The sequence below is a fragment of the Centruroides vittatus genome, unplaced genomic scaffold, assembly GCF_030686945.1.
Source record: "Centruroides vittatus isolate TY-2023 unplaced genomic scaffold, ASM3068694v2 contig_3343, whole genome shotgun sequence".
NCBI lineage: Eukaryota > Metazoa > Arthropoda > Arachnida > Scorpiones > Buthidae > Centruroides > Centruroides vittatus.
The window spans coordinates 421,588-439,628 of NW_027122147.1; the positions used below are offsets into that span (position 1 = coordinate 421,588).

The 18,041-nt window shown below is 29.3% G+C and overlaps 1 protein-coding gene across 3 annotated transcripts in view; it reads right to left on the bottom strand.

The window, feature by feature from the left end:
- Positions 1-4,049: 4,049 nt before the first annotated feature.
- Positions 4,050-18,041, bottom strand: part of LOC136973980 (phenylalanine dehydrogenase-like) — a 44,646-nt gene continuing 30,654 nt past the window's right edge. For all 3 annotated transcript variants that reach the window (XM_067268757.1, XM_067268758.1, XM_067268756.1), the window contains 5 exons: positions 11,793-11,896; positions 11,609-11,704; positions 11,345-11,488; positions 11,172-11,261; positions 4,050-5,110 (listed from right to left, as the gene is read on the bottom strand). In XM_067268757.1, the coding sequence (XP_067124858.1) occupies positions 4,889-5,110; positions 11,172-11,261; positions 11,345-11,488; positions 11,609-11,704; positions 11,793-11,896 (656 nt within the window). In that variant the 3' untranslated portion in view covers positions 4,050-4,888. The remainder of the gene's footprint in view (positions 5,111-11,171; positions 11,262-11,344; positions 11,489-11,608; positions 11,705-11,792; positions 11,897-18,041) is intronic.

Below are 18,041 nucleotides of genomic sequence, written 5' to 3' on the forward strand. Positions count from 1 at the left end.
TTTTTCGAAATTCCTCTCGCGGGAGGGGGGAAGAGGGAGAGGGTTAAGGATTACCCGACGAACTCCGTTTCTACCGTGCTATTTTAGATGCGGTATTTTGCGTTTTTGTGAAAAATCGAACATATTTTTAGACCCATCTAAAAATTCTCTAATTAGTCTCGGAAGAGAGAGGACCTAATTCTTGCACCCAGTGAAAACGGGTAGAATCGGCTATAATCTAAATATCTTAATCTCCGCTATCGATACTTTTTGCGTGAGCAACATCTGGCTCATCTGCTAGTTTTTTTTTTTTTTTTTTTTTTATAAAACTCGTCTCTACCTTCAAAATTAAGCTTGAGTTTTAATATGAGAAGAGACAGAAAAAGAAATCTTACAAAATTTGAAGATGATATTTATTATGCACTAGGAATAATAAATCACATTGACCACTCTTCGAGTTTGGATGTTAAAACGGCAATACTGCACTATCCAGACATTATCCATAATACAACATTGTCACCAACCAAGTTTCGGTAGAGCGTTTATTTTCCGCTCTTAAAATTATTAAATATGATTTAAGAACTTCAGTAAATGCTGACTTAATAGAAATGATTTTTTTTGTAAGGAGTAATTCAGTTTATAACAGAGATGAAAAATAATAAATTAATCAACGTAACAAAATAAGCAACCTTTTTTTTACCAGTCTAAATGTTATATTTCTCATTTTTGACTTAGTTTAATGTATCTGTATACTTATATATTATCCAATATACTCGTATATTATGTACTGTACAATATTTTTATTAAACTAATTTGTTTGTATAAGAACGTATTTACTATTTTTATTCATACACGCTTACCAAATACCAATGCCATCATCAAACGAGTCAATAAATGTGAACTTATATATTCGGTAGATTAATTAAACATTAAAATTTAACACATTTTTTAAAATCTTTTTATTTTGTATTTTTTTTTAAAGTAATCAGAATCGTCGTCATTATTACTTTCCCGGCTGTTATACAGTAAGGCCTATAACAAAGGAAAAGAATGACGATCAGTCAAAAAATGATTTTCTCAGATTTTTACGCTTTTGGACTCGGGAAGCCTTGAAACGTATAGAAGTGCAAAAGCATTCGGGGTTTTTTCTGTACGCACGGATGTTAGAATGTGTACCAACCGATTTAGTTCAACCATTTTCAAGCTTAACTCCTGTGTGCCATCCGACTCCGATTTAAAATCGTGCCTCCCAAACAGTTTAACATTCATACATACAGAAAAAAAAAAAAAAAAAACGAATCTTTTGCAAATCTCGACATTTCGAGGTGCCCTGAGTCCAAAAATGCAAAAATTTGGGGTGCGATCATTTTTTGAACTATCGCTACACTTTTCCTCTGTTATATATAACAACAGAAAAAAAAATTATCGTATTGACTCATTACTTAGAGGCATATTTTAGCTTTGGAATAAAAAAGTTTCTACGTTCTATCTTTATTAGAACTATATTTATTGATGCTAATATTCTGAGGTCACGTGACGACGTCAGAATTTTCTGGCCTACTTTGTTAACAAGTCCGCCCTTGGTCGGAGTCGTGTAAAAATCTACCGACTTCCACAGCCCTGGTTTTATTACACTCGCCGAATCCTGCATTTTAACTTCTGGTTCCCCCTTGTTAGGCAAAGCGTGGGAAAAATGCTGCGAAAGCAGTTATTAAACGGAACTAAGCGTTTGGTATGACGGTCAATAAGGCCATCTTCTTAAGGAAACAGCCCTCACCATTGTCAGAAATTCCGACAATAAAGTGTTTTTGTGGAAAAATAAAATGTTATGGTGTCTTGTATCCTTTTACTATCCAGACGAAAAAAAAAAAACAAACTTTCCATTACGTTGCAATAGGCTAAAAGTGGGTGAACCTTCCTCCCCTAGTTGCAAAACTTACTTCAACATATAATAAAAACGTAACGTTTTAAATCTATTTTGTCTATCCATTTAAATTGTTCGCATTGTGCAGTATCTACAACATAAACGCATTCAACAACGTACAGTACCTTATATAGTTAAAACTTGCTGTGTATTTTATAATATCTGGCTGTTCCTTAAATAATCAGTACATGGTTTACTTACAGAAAAGTAAAACAATACGGTAAGAAATCAGAGATAGCCAATAAATTGCTGAAATTATAAGGCTATTTTTATGCGCCATGTAAAAGGCCTTTATTTTAACTCTTTCCGCCCTGTGGGCACTAAGAGGGCCTCTTTTAGAAGGCCCATTATGGGTTCGGCCAGGCCCACAATGGGGCGACCGGGTGGTGATGGACGGGGCCGACATATCCGAGCAGGTACTACAGAAAAGTAACATCGGAGATCGAGTAGCCAATAAATTGCTGAAATTATAAGGCTATTTTTATGCGCCATGTAAAAGGCCTTTAAATAAAGTGAAAATATTACACTAGTTTGATTAAAAAAATTCATACTAGAAGTTGAAGGTAATTGATTGGACTGCTGTTACAGTTGGTTTACATTTTTATTTTTACGTGAAAATTAACAGAATGTGATCAGACATACCAAATAGCATTTTTTAAGTAAATTTAATAATTAGAAATTAATGATTTAAGTTTATTGAGATATAGTAGATATAACTTGAAGTGACACTCTCAAAACTGCAACTACTACATGCTAGGACAGCAAAATTATAGACTATGCTGTCTAGGCTTCACAAGCAGGATTTTTGCCAATTTTTCCAACACAACTTATTCCATTCATTTTGCTTTTATTACTGTTTTCTTCTTCAAAATTCTCTGAGGTTCTTAATGCCGCTCTTCCATTATGCAAGGAAGAAATACTGATATTTTGAAAATGTGTTATTTTCTTTGTTAAAAAGAAATACACGTGAAACCAAAATGAAAAAGGAAAATTTTAATTTAGGTAAAAATTATTAGCTACAGGTTCTTTTAGGATGCCAGTATATTTTCCGTCCCGACAGATGGAAATAATCGTATGAGCGAACAATATCGTTCAAAAATTCCCAGACTCATATATAGCTCGCGACAAAGGGAAAATAATTAAAACTAATCTTATGCTAATGTTATACTATTACGAACACGAATAAAAAAAATGCAAATTAAAACTAATATTAAACTAAAGGAAGAGAATAAAGGACAGGTAAGAAATTAAGAAAGGGGTATCCAGCGTTGGTCTTTGAGGTCTTCGAAAAATCGGTCTCTTTTATAACGTCCTTGGCGAGGGTCTTACACAAAATATGTAGAGGGGATTCTCTTTCCTTTCAGTTCATTCGCTTGTCGACCGTTCAGATGCCAAAATTCAGTTAATTCTCATGAATCGATCACAACGAATTCTTTAGTCCGTCTATGAAACGCGACTCTTTCTCTTCTGCACGCTGCCAGAACGCACCAGAAGCTCGTCTCACTCCACTCCTTTCTTGAGTCCGAATCCTTTTTGTTCTCATATTCACGACCCTCCTGCCCTCTGATTTCGTACTCGACCCCTCAGGGGCCGCGCACCCTTTCTTTGTTTTAGGGGATATACGATGACCATATAAGGAAAGGAATTTCGGAAAGACATTCCAAAGAGGAAAAACAATAGGTAAAGAAAAGAAAGGGAATAAAAGCGCGAGAAAGTGAAATTAAAAATAAAAATAAAATATAAACTATATACAAACACATGGCGTACAGCCACAATATACATGTACCAATGTTTGATGTGAAAACTATCATACTACTATTTAAAACTTTGAAAATTTCATTCTGTAAATTGAAGGACACAGAAATTACATATAACAATGGTACAAAAACAGGGTATTGTTCAAATAATATTCTTGGAAAACATGCAATCGATTTTCATGTCCACTTTACAGAGGTTTTGAAAAATAATAGAAAGTTTTTATTATTATCTGCAGTAGGCAGTGTTTGCTTAATCAAGGTTAAACAGAGTACATATCAACAGTCTTTTACACTATGGTGGTACAAATATTTGCTAGACCCAGCAGCTGTTAAAGGCAAGTTTTACTGTATATAAAATAAGGATAAATAAATTATTTTGTTTAATAAATTTTTATTTAACTGTAATTTCTACATCAAACATGTCACTATAACAAGAGTTGTTTCTTTGTTTTTATACATAACTTCTTACAAATGTTTAATCCTGAGATTTAATACAACATTCAAATAAGGAACAATCTTTAATTTTAAATATTGAAAATTTGGATTAATATAAATAAACAATCTGTTAATCTTAAGTTAAATTTACACATTTTACATATATTTATGATTGGGAAAATATTTGTATATTTCAATACAAAACTATGTACAGTACAACATAATACTAATGTATCCTATTTCACGTGCATCATTTTTGCAGCAGTAAATGTCTTGAAATCAATTTTAAAAACTTAATACTGATTTCGCCATCAAACCAAAATGTGGCCTGAAGTTCTATCACTTAAATAAATAATTATATAAGAGAAGATCTTAATAAAAAGAAATTCATAACTTACAAATTTATTGAAGTCTTCCTAAATTGTTTAATTATGTTTTAAAATTGAAAATATTATTATTATAATACTATTCATCAATTAATGAAAATTAAGTAATTTGTTTATGAAAACTGTTTAAATTAGAAAAAAATTTTTTAACCAAATAATGAGAATAAATTTGAATTTACATCTTTTTTTATAATAGAAATATTTTTATGAAAAATGTTCAAAATATATAAATAATTAGAATTATAATACAACCTAAAAAAGTAACTTTTAAAAATTAAAATTAATTTAGTGAAAGTTTTAGAGAGGGGGAATACCTTCTAATTATAAAAATTTCTAAATAAACAAAATATAATATAATGCTTAATTTTTTATTAAAAAAATATATAAACTTTGATTTTATTTGAAATTTATGAAGATCCAATGGTTGCAAAGTTTCGCCGTTTTCTCCAGAAATCTTTTCCCTGGTGCCACTCTCCCTCTACCAAACTTCTCACAATCATTTTGGCACGATTTGGCCACAATGGATGATTATGAAGACTCAATTCATTAGCTAGTTGGTTGGCTGCTTCTAATACTGTAATGTGCTTTTTGCTAGCTTCGTGCAATATTTTCTTTGTTAAGCCATATATCTACATATAGAAAAAGTCAAATAATTTAATTAGAATATAGCAAAATAAGATATACTTTAGATCAAATAAGTGAATTAAAATAAACAAAATAAACAACTATTAAACCTTTAATATTCAAAAATAAAGAAAATAGTTTTGACCTTTTGATACATACAGACTTATACACAAGATCAAAATTTGTACTAAAGTGTGTATGAGCCATTCAGAGGTCAATCAGCCTAAGTCCCTTTAAAAAAAAATTTAAATCAGGGTTTTCAGTCTAAAAAGTACAATGAGTAAAGTTTTCAATACTATTGCTCTCATGTCCATAATGTAAACAAATAATACTGGATTACATCATCTGTTCTGCCAAGAAAAAAATGAAACAAAATAGTGAAGCCTATGAAGCACAACTACATTAGCTCGCCTGTAATATTGTAACAACCACACTTAGATTGGCTTCTAAATGGCTCATATGGTCTCACATATTAGATTTAAAAATAAATTATAAGAGTTACAAATAAAAACAGTTATGTATCATATACAGGTAAGTAGAACTTTGATTATCCAAACCCTAATTAACTGAGATTCTCTGTTACCCAAGGAGAATCTTACTACTTTTAACCTGGACTGTACTAAGCAACTGATTTTTTTAAAATTCTTTTAGTTCTTCTTTTAGTTCTTATCTTCTAGATAGCCTTTGTTTGATGCCCATTAGGGGTTTGGCTAGACAATGAATGATAGTGGTCAGGTTATGAAGGTCATGAAAAATGATGTTAACATAATTGCAGAATATTGCTTCAAAGAGAACTGCTATAAAATATAACACTACTTCAACTGTCATATAACATTGGACTATAATTTGGTGATGATAATTATAAATTACTAAAGTAGTTATATATAGCTATAAAATATAAAACTCTGACTTTTTAAAATGAACTTTAAAATGATAACACATATTACAAAATCTTTATGCTACCTTTTATCTTTTAACTTCAATGTGAGACAAACCATTCATATTAAAATGCAACTACAATAATACACATTTCTATTGTTAAACCTATTGTATTCACTGTATATTACATAGTATACAAAATATAGTTCTTATATATGATTGAATTCACTAATGCATAAAAAGAAGTTTAAAGGTGATATCATATAAATATTTTATACTCATAATTTTCATTCCAAAATGTCTATAGCCATCTATTTTATCAAAGTTTTCAGTTATCCAAGATAGAATCACAGTCCATATCATCTCAGATAATCAGGTTTTACTGCACTTTAAATTTATGAAATAAAGAGAATAGCCAGAAAAATGTGAAAAAAGACTTTTTATACAAAATGTTAATTATTTAACAAATTTTTTATAGTAATTAAATATATAAAGTTTATATTTTATTACTCAAAATACATATGTACTTTCATTATTATCATGTTTTATTTTTATACAATAATTTGAGCCATTTATTTTGAAAGTAGCCCAAGTCCATTTATGTTAAAATCAAGATATTTAAGGGTTTTGCATTTTAATAAATTTAAAAATATTGGTAACTAGTAAAATGGTAGTATAATGTTTTTGTGTTTCTAAGGGTGTAAAATTTATCAACCCAATTAGCATTATTAACATTGTTTAAATAATATGTTTTTGATGGCTATAAATGGACTTAAGCCAATTTCAAAATTAATGAAATAACTTTTCTAATTCTTAAAAAAGCATAAGTCCATGGAGAAAATAAATTTTCCTTGAAATAAAATGAAAGAATACTATTTTATGTTATAAAATTAATAAATATTCAACTTTTATTCACTATTAAAGAAATGTTACATTAGAATTAATAATATTTTGCAACTAATTATTCATTCTTCTCAAATTTTTGCATACAGGAGAGATTTAAAATAATTATGGTGTACAGATGGTATATAGTATAATAGATCCATTAAATCGTTGTATTTTAGCATTGCGATTGGCCTTGTTTTTTCGTACAATGATGTCAACTAATTATTATTAAAGTTTCTTGGTATCCCCCGACGCAGTAGTAAAGCCAACGTTTTGAATAGTGCATCATCATTCATTCATGTCTTATAGAACATTTTATATGGTTGTTCTCAAAAATCTCATCCAACATATTTTTAACTAATTTACCCTTTCTCTGTTAGTATTTTTTAACCTTCTAAAAATCATGTTCTCTAGAGGCTTAGTTGAAATGAAATCCTCTCATTTCATTTCATTTAGACCAGCGTTTCTCAAAGTGGGCGATAACGCCCCCTTGTGGGCGGTGAGTAAATCTAGGGGGCGCTGGAGGCAGGGTACTGAACGATGATCAAAGGTAAAAGTTCCCTTTCTTCTGTCAAACGGATAAGAGGAAACATTGCATTTAATGGTTTCCAGATGTCGAGAACAATGTACAATAAGGGCACAAAGTGTGAGATTCATAGAAAAGTTTTCCTAAGAATATTTCCAATCCTTTCTCACACGGGGGGCGTTGGGTATAACTTTATGGAACAAAGGGGGCAGTGGATCGAAAAAGTTTGAGAATCACTGATTTAGACTGATCTTATTTTTTCAACACTTTTTTATGACTTCGTAATATTCTTTAGAGACAAACAATAAATTGTTTTTTCTTAACACCATTTCTACAAATCTGAAGTCTCTATCATTAGGTAGAAATGAATGCCCTGATAATAGGAACTTACGTCAATGACATCTACATTATGTTCAGCAGATTGGACAATTTTTATCCATATCAAAGCTACTTTTATGTACTTTAAAATCTGAAAATCCAGGAAATGATATGCGTGGTCATATGAGTGGATCATCCAGAAAAATTAATGAAGAAAAAAGAATTCTGTTCACAATCACGTTCAAAGTTTTTCTCGATTTGAATCCCACAATCCTAACAGAACACATGTCGCTGTAAGCTATAATATGCTTTTCATTCCTAAGATTTTTTAATGTTTCAGGATACATGATGCTACTTCCTGTGAACTTCTGGATGTGACAGTTTCATCCCAGGCACATATGTAAACATTATTGCCATGGAAGTTGTGAAAGCCCAGATTTAAAATGTACAAACTACACTTGTAATATGCAACTGAAGTAACTAGTTAACTTTGAGTACGGCAGTGCTTTTTGCAAGTTGAAAGAAAAACCAAAATAGTGATCAGGATTATTTAATGCTAAATCTTGGTCTTTTTTTAATGATTTTCTTGCCAATTCTGCCTGTCTTAAATGAGCATCATGTTCTTCCATAAGGTTTGTCTTTTCTTCATCATTATTTGATGCCTTAACTTTATTGTTTAAAAGATCACATTTTTGGCAAGTATCTTTCTGCAGCTGATGGAAATGTAAATTAAAGTCTTCTTTAAAGTTTTTCCTATAAATTCACTCATTAACAGAGCTAGTATTATTTTCTTTACATTTAAGCAGGTATAGGCCAAACATATTCTTTATATTTAGATCAGGGTGTAGGAATTTTCTGTTAGGATTGTGGGATTCAAATCGAGAAAAACTTTGAACGTGATTGTGAACAGAATTCTTTTTTCTTCATTAATTTTTCTGGATGATCCACTCATATGACCACGCATATCATTTCCTGGATTTTCAGATTTTAAAGTACATTTTAACTGTCCTTCACTCAGTGGCGTAGCCTGGGTATCAGCCGCTCGGGGCAGAAAAAAATTTCACCGCTCCCTTATTTAGGTATCCCAATTTAAAAGACTAAAATATACAGTAATTCTAAAGAACTTTTCAGCAAGAACAATCATCATTATTGTGTATTGTACAGGTTCAAATTTTTACAAGATATTATTATTATTTATTGTGAAATTTTGCCGCCCCCTAAAAGTGCCACCCAGGGCGGGCTGCCCCCACTACGTTACGCCACTGCCTTCACTTATATTAAACATATTCAAAAATAATTTTTTACAAACTGGAATTTTTCCATAAGCAGTATTTAAAAAATATTTAAAACTGTAGTTTTTTGGCAATCCTTTACAAATTCTTAACTGTTTTCTTTTGACAGTAATGTGCTCAGTAGCTTTGTAAAGTAATATATTTTGCTTATTAAAATCATCCAAATTCCAAAATTTATCAAAAATCTTTTTCCTTTCTTCTGCATGGAGATATTTTATACAACTCTTTGAACAACGGCAATCTTTGTTTTGGAACACCTTTGCAGGCAGTTTTTCCATTTTGAGTATAATATTTTTTTCCAGCATTCCATTGGATTTTTCGTAATTTTTGAGTATGTGTTATCATTCTTGTTTTTTAGTATTTTTGTTGTGGAATTGTCTGAGACATTGGCTTCACTCTCTGTTGACGAATATGTTTCTATGATTCTTTTTCTTTTTCTATTTCCAAAATCAAAATTAGTACTTTTTAGATTGTCTACACTTTCTGATTCCAAGAATCTTTTTTTTTTTTATTAAACTTGAAGGTAACCATTTTCAAACATATTGAAATTTATATTAAAAACAAAGCACAAATTAAGCAAACCAAATTACCCAATACAAAATGTACCACAGCTGTGTACAGTGTTGCCAAATGTTTTTAGTGTTTGTAGCCAAAAATTTTCTATAAAGTAGCCCAAAGGTAGCCAATTCAAAAATTCATTTTATTTAAAAAATCCTTTTCTGAGTTAATCGAGCAATACTACATTAATAATAAAACAAAGCTCTTATCTCATAAAATTTTACTGCATAATATACTCCATGTCCATTTGCAACTCTCAAAGTGGGACTTAAGCCACTTTCAAAATAAAATTTTTTTATCATTCTATTAACCAGCTAATTTTTGTTTTACAAAATCTTAGTGATTTTAAATATATTATTTATAATTACCGTATTTCGCGGACTATAAGACGCACCTTAATTTTTAAGCAATTTAAAAAAAAAAAAAACCTATAAGATGCTACGGACTATAAGACTCACCTGAATTTTGGAGGCAATTTTTCAAAGAAAAAAGTGCGTCTTATAGTTCGTAAAATACAGTAGTTTCAAAATGAAAAGATAATGTAGAAATGTAAATATTAAAATAGCTAGTTTGTTTTTTGAAAAATGGATTTAGGCCACTTTCAAAATAAACGGCTCATTTATTTGTATACTGTTTATTTTGTTTTACAATTTGTATTCAAACTATAAGATTTTATGATAAATTATGAATGAAACTTGGCAAAAATGATGTTCTACAGGATCAAATGATATAAAAATTCATGCATTTAAACATTAAGTTGTTTAAATGCATGAACAAAAACTATGTTTATTACCAGTTGTACAAAAAATAAAATTACTAATACAGTAATATTAAATAAACACATAAAATTAATAATTAATTAATTAATTATAATAAATATTACTAATAATAAAATTGTAAAAAAGATTTCATTTTGTTCTTGATTAACTAACTTGTAAATATTTTTATTAAGATTGTTATTTTATATAATAAGCTTAAATTAATTTTATATTGCACTACACAATCTTAAGACATTTATAAAATTTACATAAAAACTCTTCATCTTAATGGAAATTTTATAATTAATAATTATCATTGTTGTGTGATTTTTTAAAGAAAAGATCTGTACATGAAATTATTCACTGTTTTAAAAATGTAAACAAAAGTATTAAAAAATACATTAAAAAAAGCAAAACAAATAAAAATTAAATAGTTTGAAACTCAATTTTTTAAACTGAGTTTCAAACTCATTATCGACATTATTTTGCAAAATCACGCAACATTACTTTTTACGACAAAAATCATAAATACTCTGTCTTTTAGTTAAAAATCAATATAACAAATTATGATACAATAAAACTAACTTCAGATTCATATTCTACTCCTGCAAAATCTAAAAGTGATGTATTCTTAACAATCAAAATATCACATTAGTTGATATCATTTTGATAAATTCCTCTAAACATTAAAACAACTGTCCAAGTATTAAGCTTTTAAAGTCATATACGTAACTAAATTTTATGATTATGTAACTTAAAATTAAAATTTTTTTGACTTTTTTTGTTCTACATATGAACTGTATCATTTAAATATTCATAATAAAGTTTAAAAGAATAAATTTTAATATACTGAATATTCCAATGTTTTATCAAAATGTTTTTCTATTTCTGGATCTTTGTATACTCGTCCATAATTTTCATGAACCGAATTTACCATAGCCTAAAATAAAAAAAAGTTTAAACTTAATATAAAAATTATTAATTAATTTGATTAATTTAAGTTAAATCTAGTTTCTATCTCACCATTCTATTAGGAAGAAATTCAAATACGTATGTTATTCCAGCATCTACAAGTAACTGGCAATCTTCTTCAGATTCTAATAGAGCATTAGCTGTACCACAGATAATTTTAGCTTTGATTTTGGGAATTATAGCAGGCTTCAATATCTACGTTAAAATACATAATCTAATGCTATTTTAAATTCCATTTTCATATATTTATTCATTTTAACATATACTGTATATGTATTTTTAACAGCAAACTTATTAATAATTTTAAGAACTTACGTGTCCAATTGCACAAGGAGAAAAAATATCACAGTTATATTCAAGTATGCTCAGATCTCCAAAATTTACTTTTTCTACAGTCAAACGCCCTTTAGCCTATTAAAATATTTACCTTATAATATTTACCACACAAAATAATTCATTTTTATTATATTATTTTTAGAAAAAACACAAAAATGCATACTTTACAAGCAAGAATATCTCTTATGTCATCTATACGTTTTTGACTGGAATCTGTTACAAACACATGAGCTCCACAAGAAATCAATCTTGATACTACGTCAAAACCTAGAAATGATATACATATATAAATATATATATTTAAAATTTCAATATATCTGAGAATCAACTTATAAAGACAAAATCAGTACAGTCAAATACTAATATAGCAATTATCAATATAGCGATAAATCCCTCTATAGTTTTAAATATGCAATTCATATTAGAATAGTGTAAAAGTTCTGTCAATTGAACAATATTCTCTACTGCAATAAATTTCTGTTTGGCAATACAATTTTTTTACTGTACTCATAAATTAAACAGTATTTTCTTTTCTCTACAATGATGATAATGCAGTTAATTAATCTTAATTTATCACTCATTTCTGGAATCAAAACATGGTACTGTCTTAATACAGCAAATATTACCTGTTGTTAGTAGGTATTAGTTCAGATGAGCAGAGTTGCCAGATTCAGCATGTTTTTAGTGTTTTAACACCCAAATTTATTGTTTAGCAGTTAAAATTAATTACTATTTTCTACTTTGTTTAGCTAAAACGTAGCATTGGGCAAATTGTTTTTTATATTTAATATTAAATGACAAATTTAATTTTTTCTAAGCAGTTTAGAGCTTATTAGTTCTAATCTATCATTTCCAACTTTTTCAAGAAATACTGTAAACCCAATCAAAACTTAAAATCCACCACAACTTGATCTTATTACGTGAAATTAATAAGAAGTAGAACTCACTGTGTGTGGCGTTACCAGGGCCGAATCATTGCATAGACAAATGAGACAAATGTCTAGGGCCCAGTTTTTAGAAGGGCCCGGTCAACCTGTCTATTTTGAAAAGATTTGTAAATAAGAATAGTTTACTCTTCTGTCGGACAACTGTATATAATAAACAAATAAACAAAAATATATTGCTTTTTAGATGGTTATTGTGAATTCTAAAATCTAAAGAAAATGTGTTCTTATGTTTCTTCTTATTGAAAGTAATTCTTCCAATAATTTAGAATTTTTTTATAGCGATAAGAATAATATTAACTACAAGATGATGAGCCCAGCATTGCCCAAGCAAAAAATAACAACAAAGGTTAAGATTTGTACATTTTACTGTTTTATACATCAAACAAAATGCTTAATATTAATTATGATGATATAATTGATAATTTTCCTGAATTAAAAACTAGGAAACAGAATTTTTAAATAAAGTCTATTCATATTTATATACAGTCAAACCTGTTTTTGTGCAGTCTTTTTCTGTGCGATTTGTTTTGTGCGATTTTTTTTGTGCGGTATATGAAAATTTCAATCAAATTGGAACATAATTGACTCCTGTAAAATTTTTAAAAACTCTATTGGTTGTTTTCTATGACATCAGCAGGTTTTTTCATTTTTTATTCAGTAAAATTTTTTTCTCATACGTTTATTTCGGTCCCCTCTTATTTTAATAGCATAAAAACCATAAATATTATGTTATATTTGAACAGATGCGGTAAGTTAGCTCCCCTCCAGCTTTAGACTGCAGATGTGAAATTTCACGCCTTGTTAAATGAAATAACACTTCTTGCAGCTACATTTATCAAATAAAATCATTATTTAACGATTATTTTTAACTTTTTAATGTTAGATTCGTATTTAAGTGGAAATAATTAATTAATATAAAAATTAAAATTCTTAGAGGATTTTTTTCCCCATTAGGTGTTGCAGAAAAAAGTCCAAGGAGTTAAAAAAGCAATTCCTAGTTATTTCGTACGGTTTCAAGTTATTTTCTACGTGAGACTTTTTTTATGGGGTCCCTATTCACGGCACAAAAAAAGATATTTTTTTAATTGTGTTGCGAAAACTATTTTTTATAGCCACTCGTGAAGTTTTGCGCGATTTTTTTTATGCATTTTCTTTTATGCGGTCCCTATCCCCCGCATAAAAACAGGTTTGACTGTATTATTACTAGCCACATATAATAAACAAGTAATGAACTGTTTAAAAATCTATTTTCAAAATTCGGAAAAATAAATTTATAAAAAATATGATTGATAATTGAAGTAATAAAAATAATTTGGTTAAGTCCATAATTATTATGGATTTAATCAAATTACTTTTATTATGGATTTCAATCAAATTTTTATTAATCAAATTATTTTTATTACTTCAATTATCAATCATATTTTTATAAATTTATTTTTCCGAATTTTGAAAATAGATTTTTTAAACAGTTCATTACTTTTAATAATATAAAATATAATACGACTTTACAAAGTAAACTTTGTCTTTTGTCCTTCTTTTCGCCATTCGTACCATCCGCAGTCCTCAAAGCTTCACAATCCTCCAGAGACGACCTTTCTTTAGAGGCTACTGCCTCCGTGATAAAATGCAAAGTAGGTAAAAGAGTCCTCTGGTATTTTGCCACAATAAAAATATTACATTTTAAGTAAAAATTAAAAGAAACATGGCCGGCGTTATTACATTTAATAATATAAAATATAATACGACTTTACAAAGTAAACTTTGTCTTTTGTCCTTCTTTTCGCCGTTCATTACTTGTTCATTATATGCGGCTAGTAATAATATATGCAGCTACTAATAAAAGTAGTATCAAAATGTATGGTCTCTGTAAGAAAGATTAATAGAATATTAAATAAAATTTTAAATATTTTTATTATCTAACAGTATTACCTGCCATTTTTCTTTGGTGTTTGTTTATTATGTGATTTTTTAGCGATCTTTAATGTTTGAATTTTTTTCCGCATAATTTGCATACATATCTTTTTGCATTTGAGTGTGTAATTATGTGGTCTGTACAGTCAAACCTGTTTTTATGTGGTCTTTTTTTGTGCGATTTTTTATTTGTGTGGTATAGTTGGCGACTAGTCTCATGCGTTTTGTCATGTCTCACGTTGACTTATTATAGCATAAATGAACTTATTATAGTAATATTATTGCATGAATAGGCGAAAAATGAAATAATTTATTTTTTAAGTCAACAAAACACCACCTGGACATATGTAAAACAGACGATAGACAAGACGATGCAGTCAAGTGCTGACATCTGTTGCCAATAAATTCTACGTCTGTTTTAATTACGTTAATTAAACCTTCAAAGTGCTTTCACATTCCTGGACCATTAAGATAAGATTCATTTCAAAGCGTAAATGTACTGTATTATTTTTTCTATTTAGATATAAAATTTTAGGATTTTTATTTTATGTTTAGACATAATCCTTGAAAATGAATAAAGGCAAAAACAAAGCGAAGAGGAAGGCAATTTCCTTAGAGACTAAGACTACGATTTTAAAACGAGTTATTTTCTATGAGACTTTTTATGCGGTCCCTATTCATCGCATAAAAAATATTTTTTTAATTGTGTTGCGAAAACTTTTTTTTATAGCCACTCGTGAAGTTTCGTGCGATTATTTTATGCGTTTTTTTACGCGGTCCCTATCCACCGCATAAAAACAGGTTTGACTGTATATCTTGATTTGTATCTAAAAACTCTTCTGCAGATTTGACACACTTATGCCTATTAAATAAGTTAGAATATAATACAGTTGTAGTCAGTTCATCCAGCACTCGATAATTCGGAATGCAGAATAATATCAATCTAATTATAGTGCAGACACATAAAAAGATACATATATAAAAGCAATACTTTTGTGTGTTCGATAAACGAAGTACAGTATAATATACAAAATAAATGAAAGATTTCACTTACCATTGTAATTGGTTTTTTTTATTATTTTAAATGAAATAATATAACTTCATTGTTTTCTTTTAATATTATTGAACATGGTCAATTGCACGTGTCTTCTATTTTGGATATGGATTTCAATAAATAATTATTTGTGCTAAATTTACTGCTGTTTTGAGTTTTTCGGTCTTCGAGCTTGACATATACATAACAAGGGTCTCGAATAGAGTCGGACTTAAATAAGATTTAAACGTTTTTTTAAATGTTTAAATTTTTAAACGTTTCAGCTACAGTTTTGCTTAAATGTCTTTTCTTTCTACAGGAAGCTTACAAAACGTCGAATATGAAATTTTAATTTGTGACTTCTCCCTAAAAAGTTTGTGCAAGTTGATTAATGTGTCTAACATAACTCGCTTTTGTTTATGCTCACCCTGCTTAGTTACGAAACTTTTTTTCCGGCACACACACTACTATTTGAATCTTCCATAAAAATAGCAATTCTTTTTTTAAAATATTACAGCTTTTTCTGGTGCCTTGTCTTAAGTCTACAAATATTAACTTTCAACTTACATTCTTCAAAGGTTTTATTGTCTTTTCTGTTTCTAAAACATTGTACTTTTGACTAGTTTTCCACTTATCCTTCTGTTAAAAAATCTTTTTGTCTTTTTCAGTTGAGAGACTTGAAAAATTGTCTTTTAGTTGTTGAGATACAACTTCACTATGCAACAGCTGTTTCTTTATGGTTTCTGTATTATTTGCAGTTAGTGAATCTACTAGTGCATTCACTGTGGTGTTTTGCATGTGTGCTGGAGGTTGTTCTGTTATTCGTTGTAGGTGTTTTTTTGTAACGTTACACTTTAGTCTTAAGTTTAACTATTTCCGCCACCTGTTTTTTGATCATCAAGTTTCTTGTCTTCCTCGCACGAATATGCTTCTGTTGTGCTGCTCGTGTTCGCCTGTTAATATCTTCATTCTGAGGAGGTGTAGTAGTAGTGGGTCTTCTTTATCCGAACTAGGAAAGGTTACGGAGGCATTACTTATGACTTGTGCTAAATGACATCTACAATTCTTTGCTTTTTCTCTCCACAATTTTCTAGCTTTTTGCTGTTCTCGGGGGGGGGGGGGTCATTTGGGTTCACAGTCTTAACAATTCCTTTTTCTTTCGATACTTTTCATGTTCTTTAACTTTTTGTTGTGTGTATTTGTCAGGGTCATTTTTATGCATTGGTACTGTACCTTAATCTTTCCGCTACACGTTTTTTTCTAGGCGTTCTTCACATGACATTTTTTTCTTGCTACCATATTCTGTAAAAGACATATTATACTATAATTAAATGTGTGAGATAGTATCATGAAATAAAATGAGATAAATCATGGAATGACAGTTCATGTGTTAACCATAAAAATACTCTGATCTGACATTTTTATATCTCCCCTGGACGTAAAGTCTTTCCCCTTGAATCTTAAGAGGCAGGGGAGATATGACAGGGAAGATAATTTTTTGTTAGAAAACAGAAATAATCGTAACAGCATTTATCATATGTAATTAACAAAGAAATATGAGAATCTATGCACAAATAACAGTAAATATACAAATAAAATGAAGTCTTTAGGTAAATAATTACAAAATAAAACTTACCAGTGGAGAGATCACATTCACTCATTCACAACTGTACCCACAGAGTGACGTTACTGAAATGACTGACAAAATAGCTGCGTGGCTAGCTTGCATGACACTTGCTGCTAACTTCACGTCCAATGAAATGTGTTCAAGATCACATCTTCCCAGGACAAAGTAAACAAATGCAGTTTTTTAAGGAATATAAAAAGCCAGGGGATGAGATGTGAAATATGTGAGACAAATGTAGATGTAAATATTTTTTATGAAAAAGAAATATTATGTAATTTTACTTGTTACATTACAATAATTTATTTATCCTATTTTTTTAAAATGAACAATTTTGATATTTTATTAGATTTCTATGTATTTAAAATTACTGATGCACGAACAGAATCAGATAGGGGACAGACCAGGGGAGGGATGTTTTTCATGTTTGAGGTACTATTGTGACTAAATTAAGTATATTTAAGTAATGAATTTAAGTGACTGTAAAGATGGTGAGTTTTGAAAGATGATAATGTTATTTTGAACAAATTTTCGAAAAAAAATTGAATTTTTTATTGTGGACGTCAAAAGTACCTCTTAACTTAGAATGACCCAAATATCAGTACAATGAGGAGCTTTGTGAAGATTTGTTAATGTGCGACGATCTAAAAAATACAACTATGGGTTGTGATATTTGCAATAAAATCGATGATTTCATTCAAAGTAATGAATTAGATTGGAAAAAGTGCATTGACATCTGCACTGATGGAGCTAAAGCTATGCAAGGTCCAATTTCTGGCGTAGTTGTAAAGATTAAAGAAGTGGCATCTTGTTCAAGTAGCCACTGTATTCTGCACAGAGAAAATATAGCAGTAAAAACATTCCTCAGTCTTTAGAAGACATTTTTAAGGCACTAAC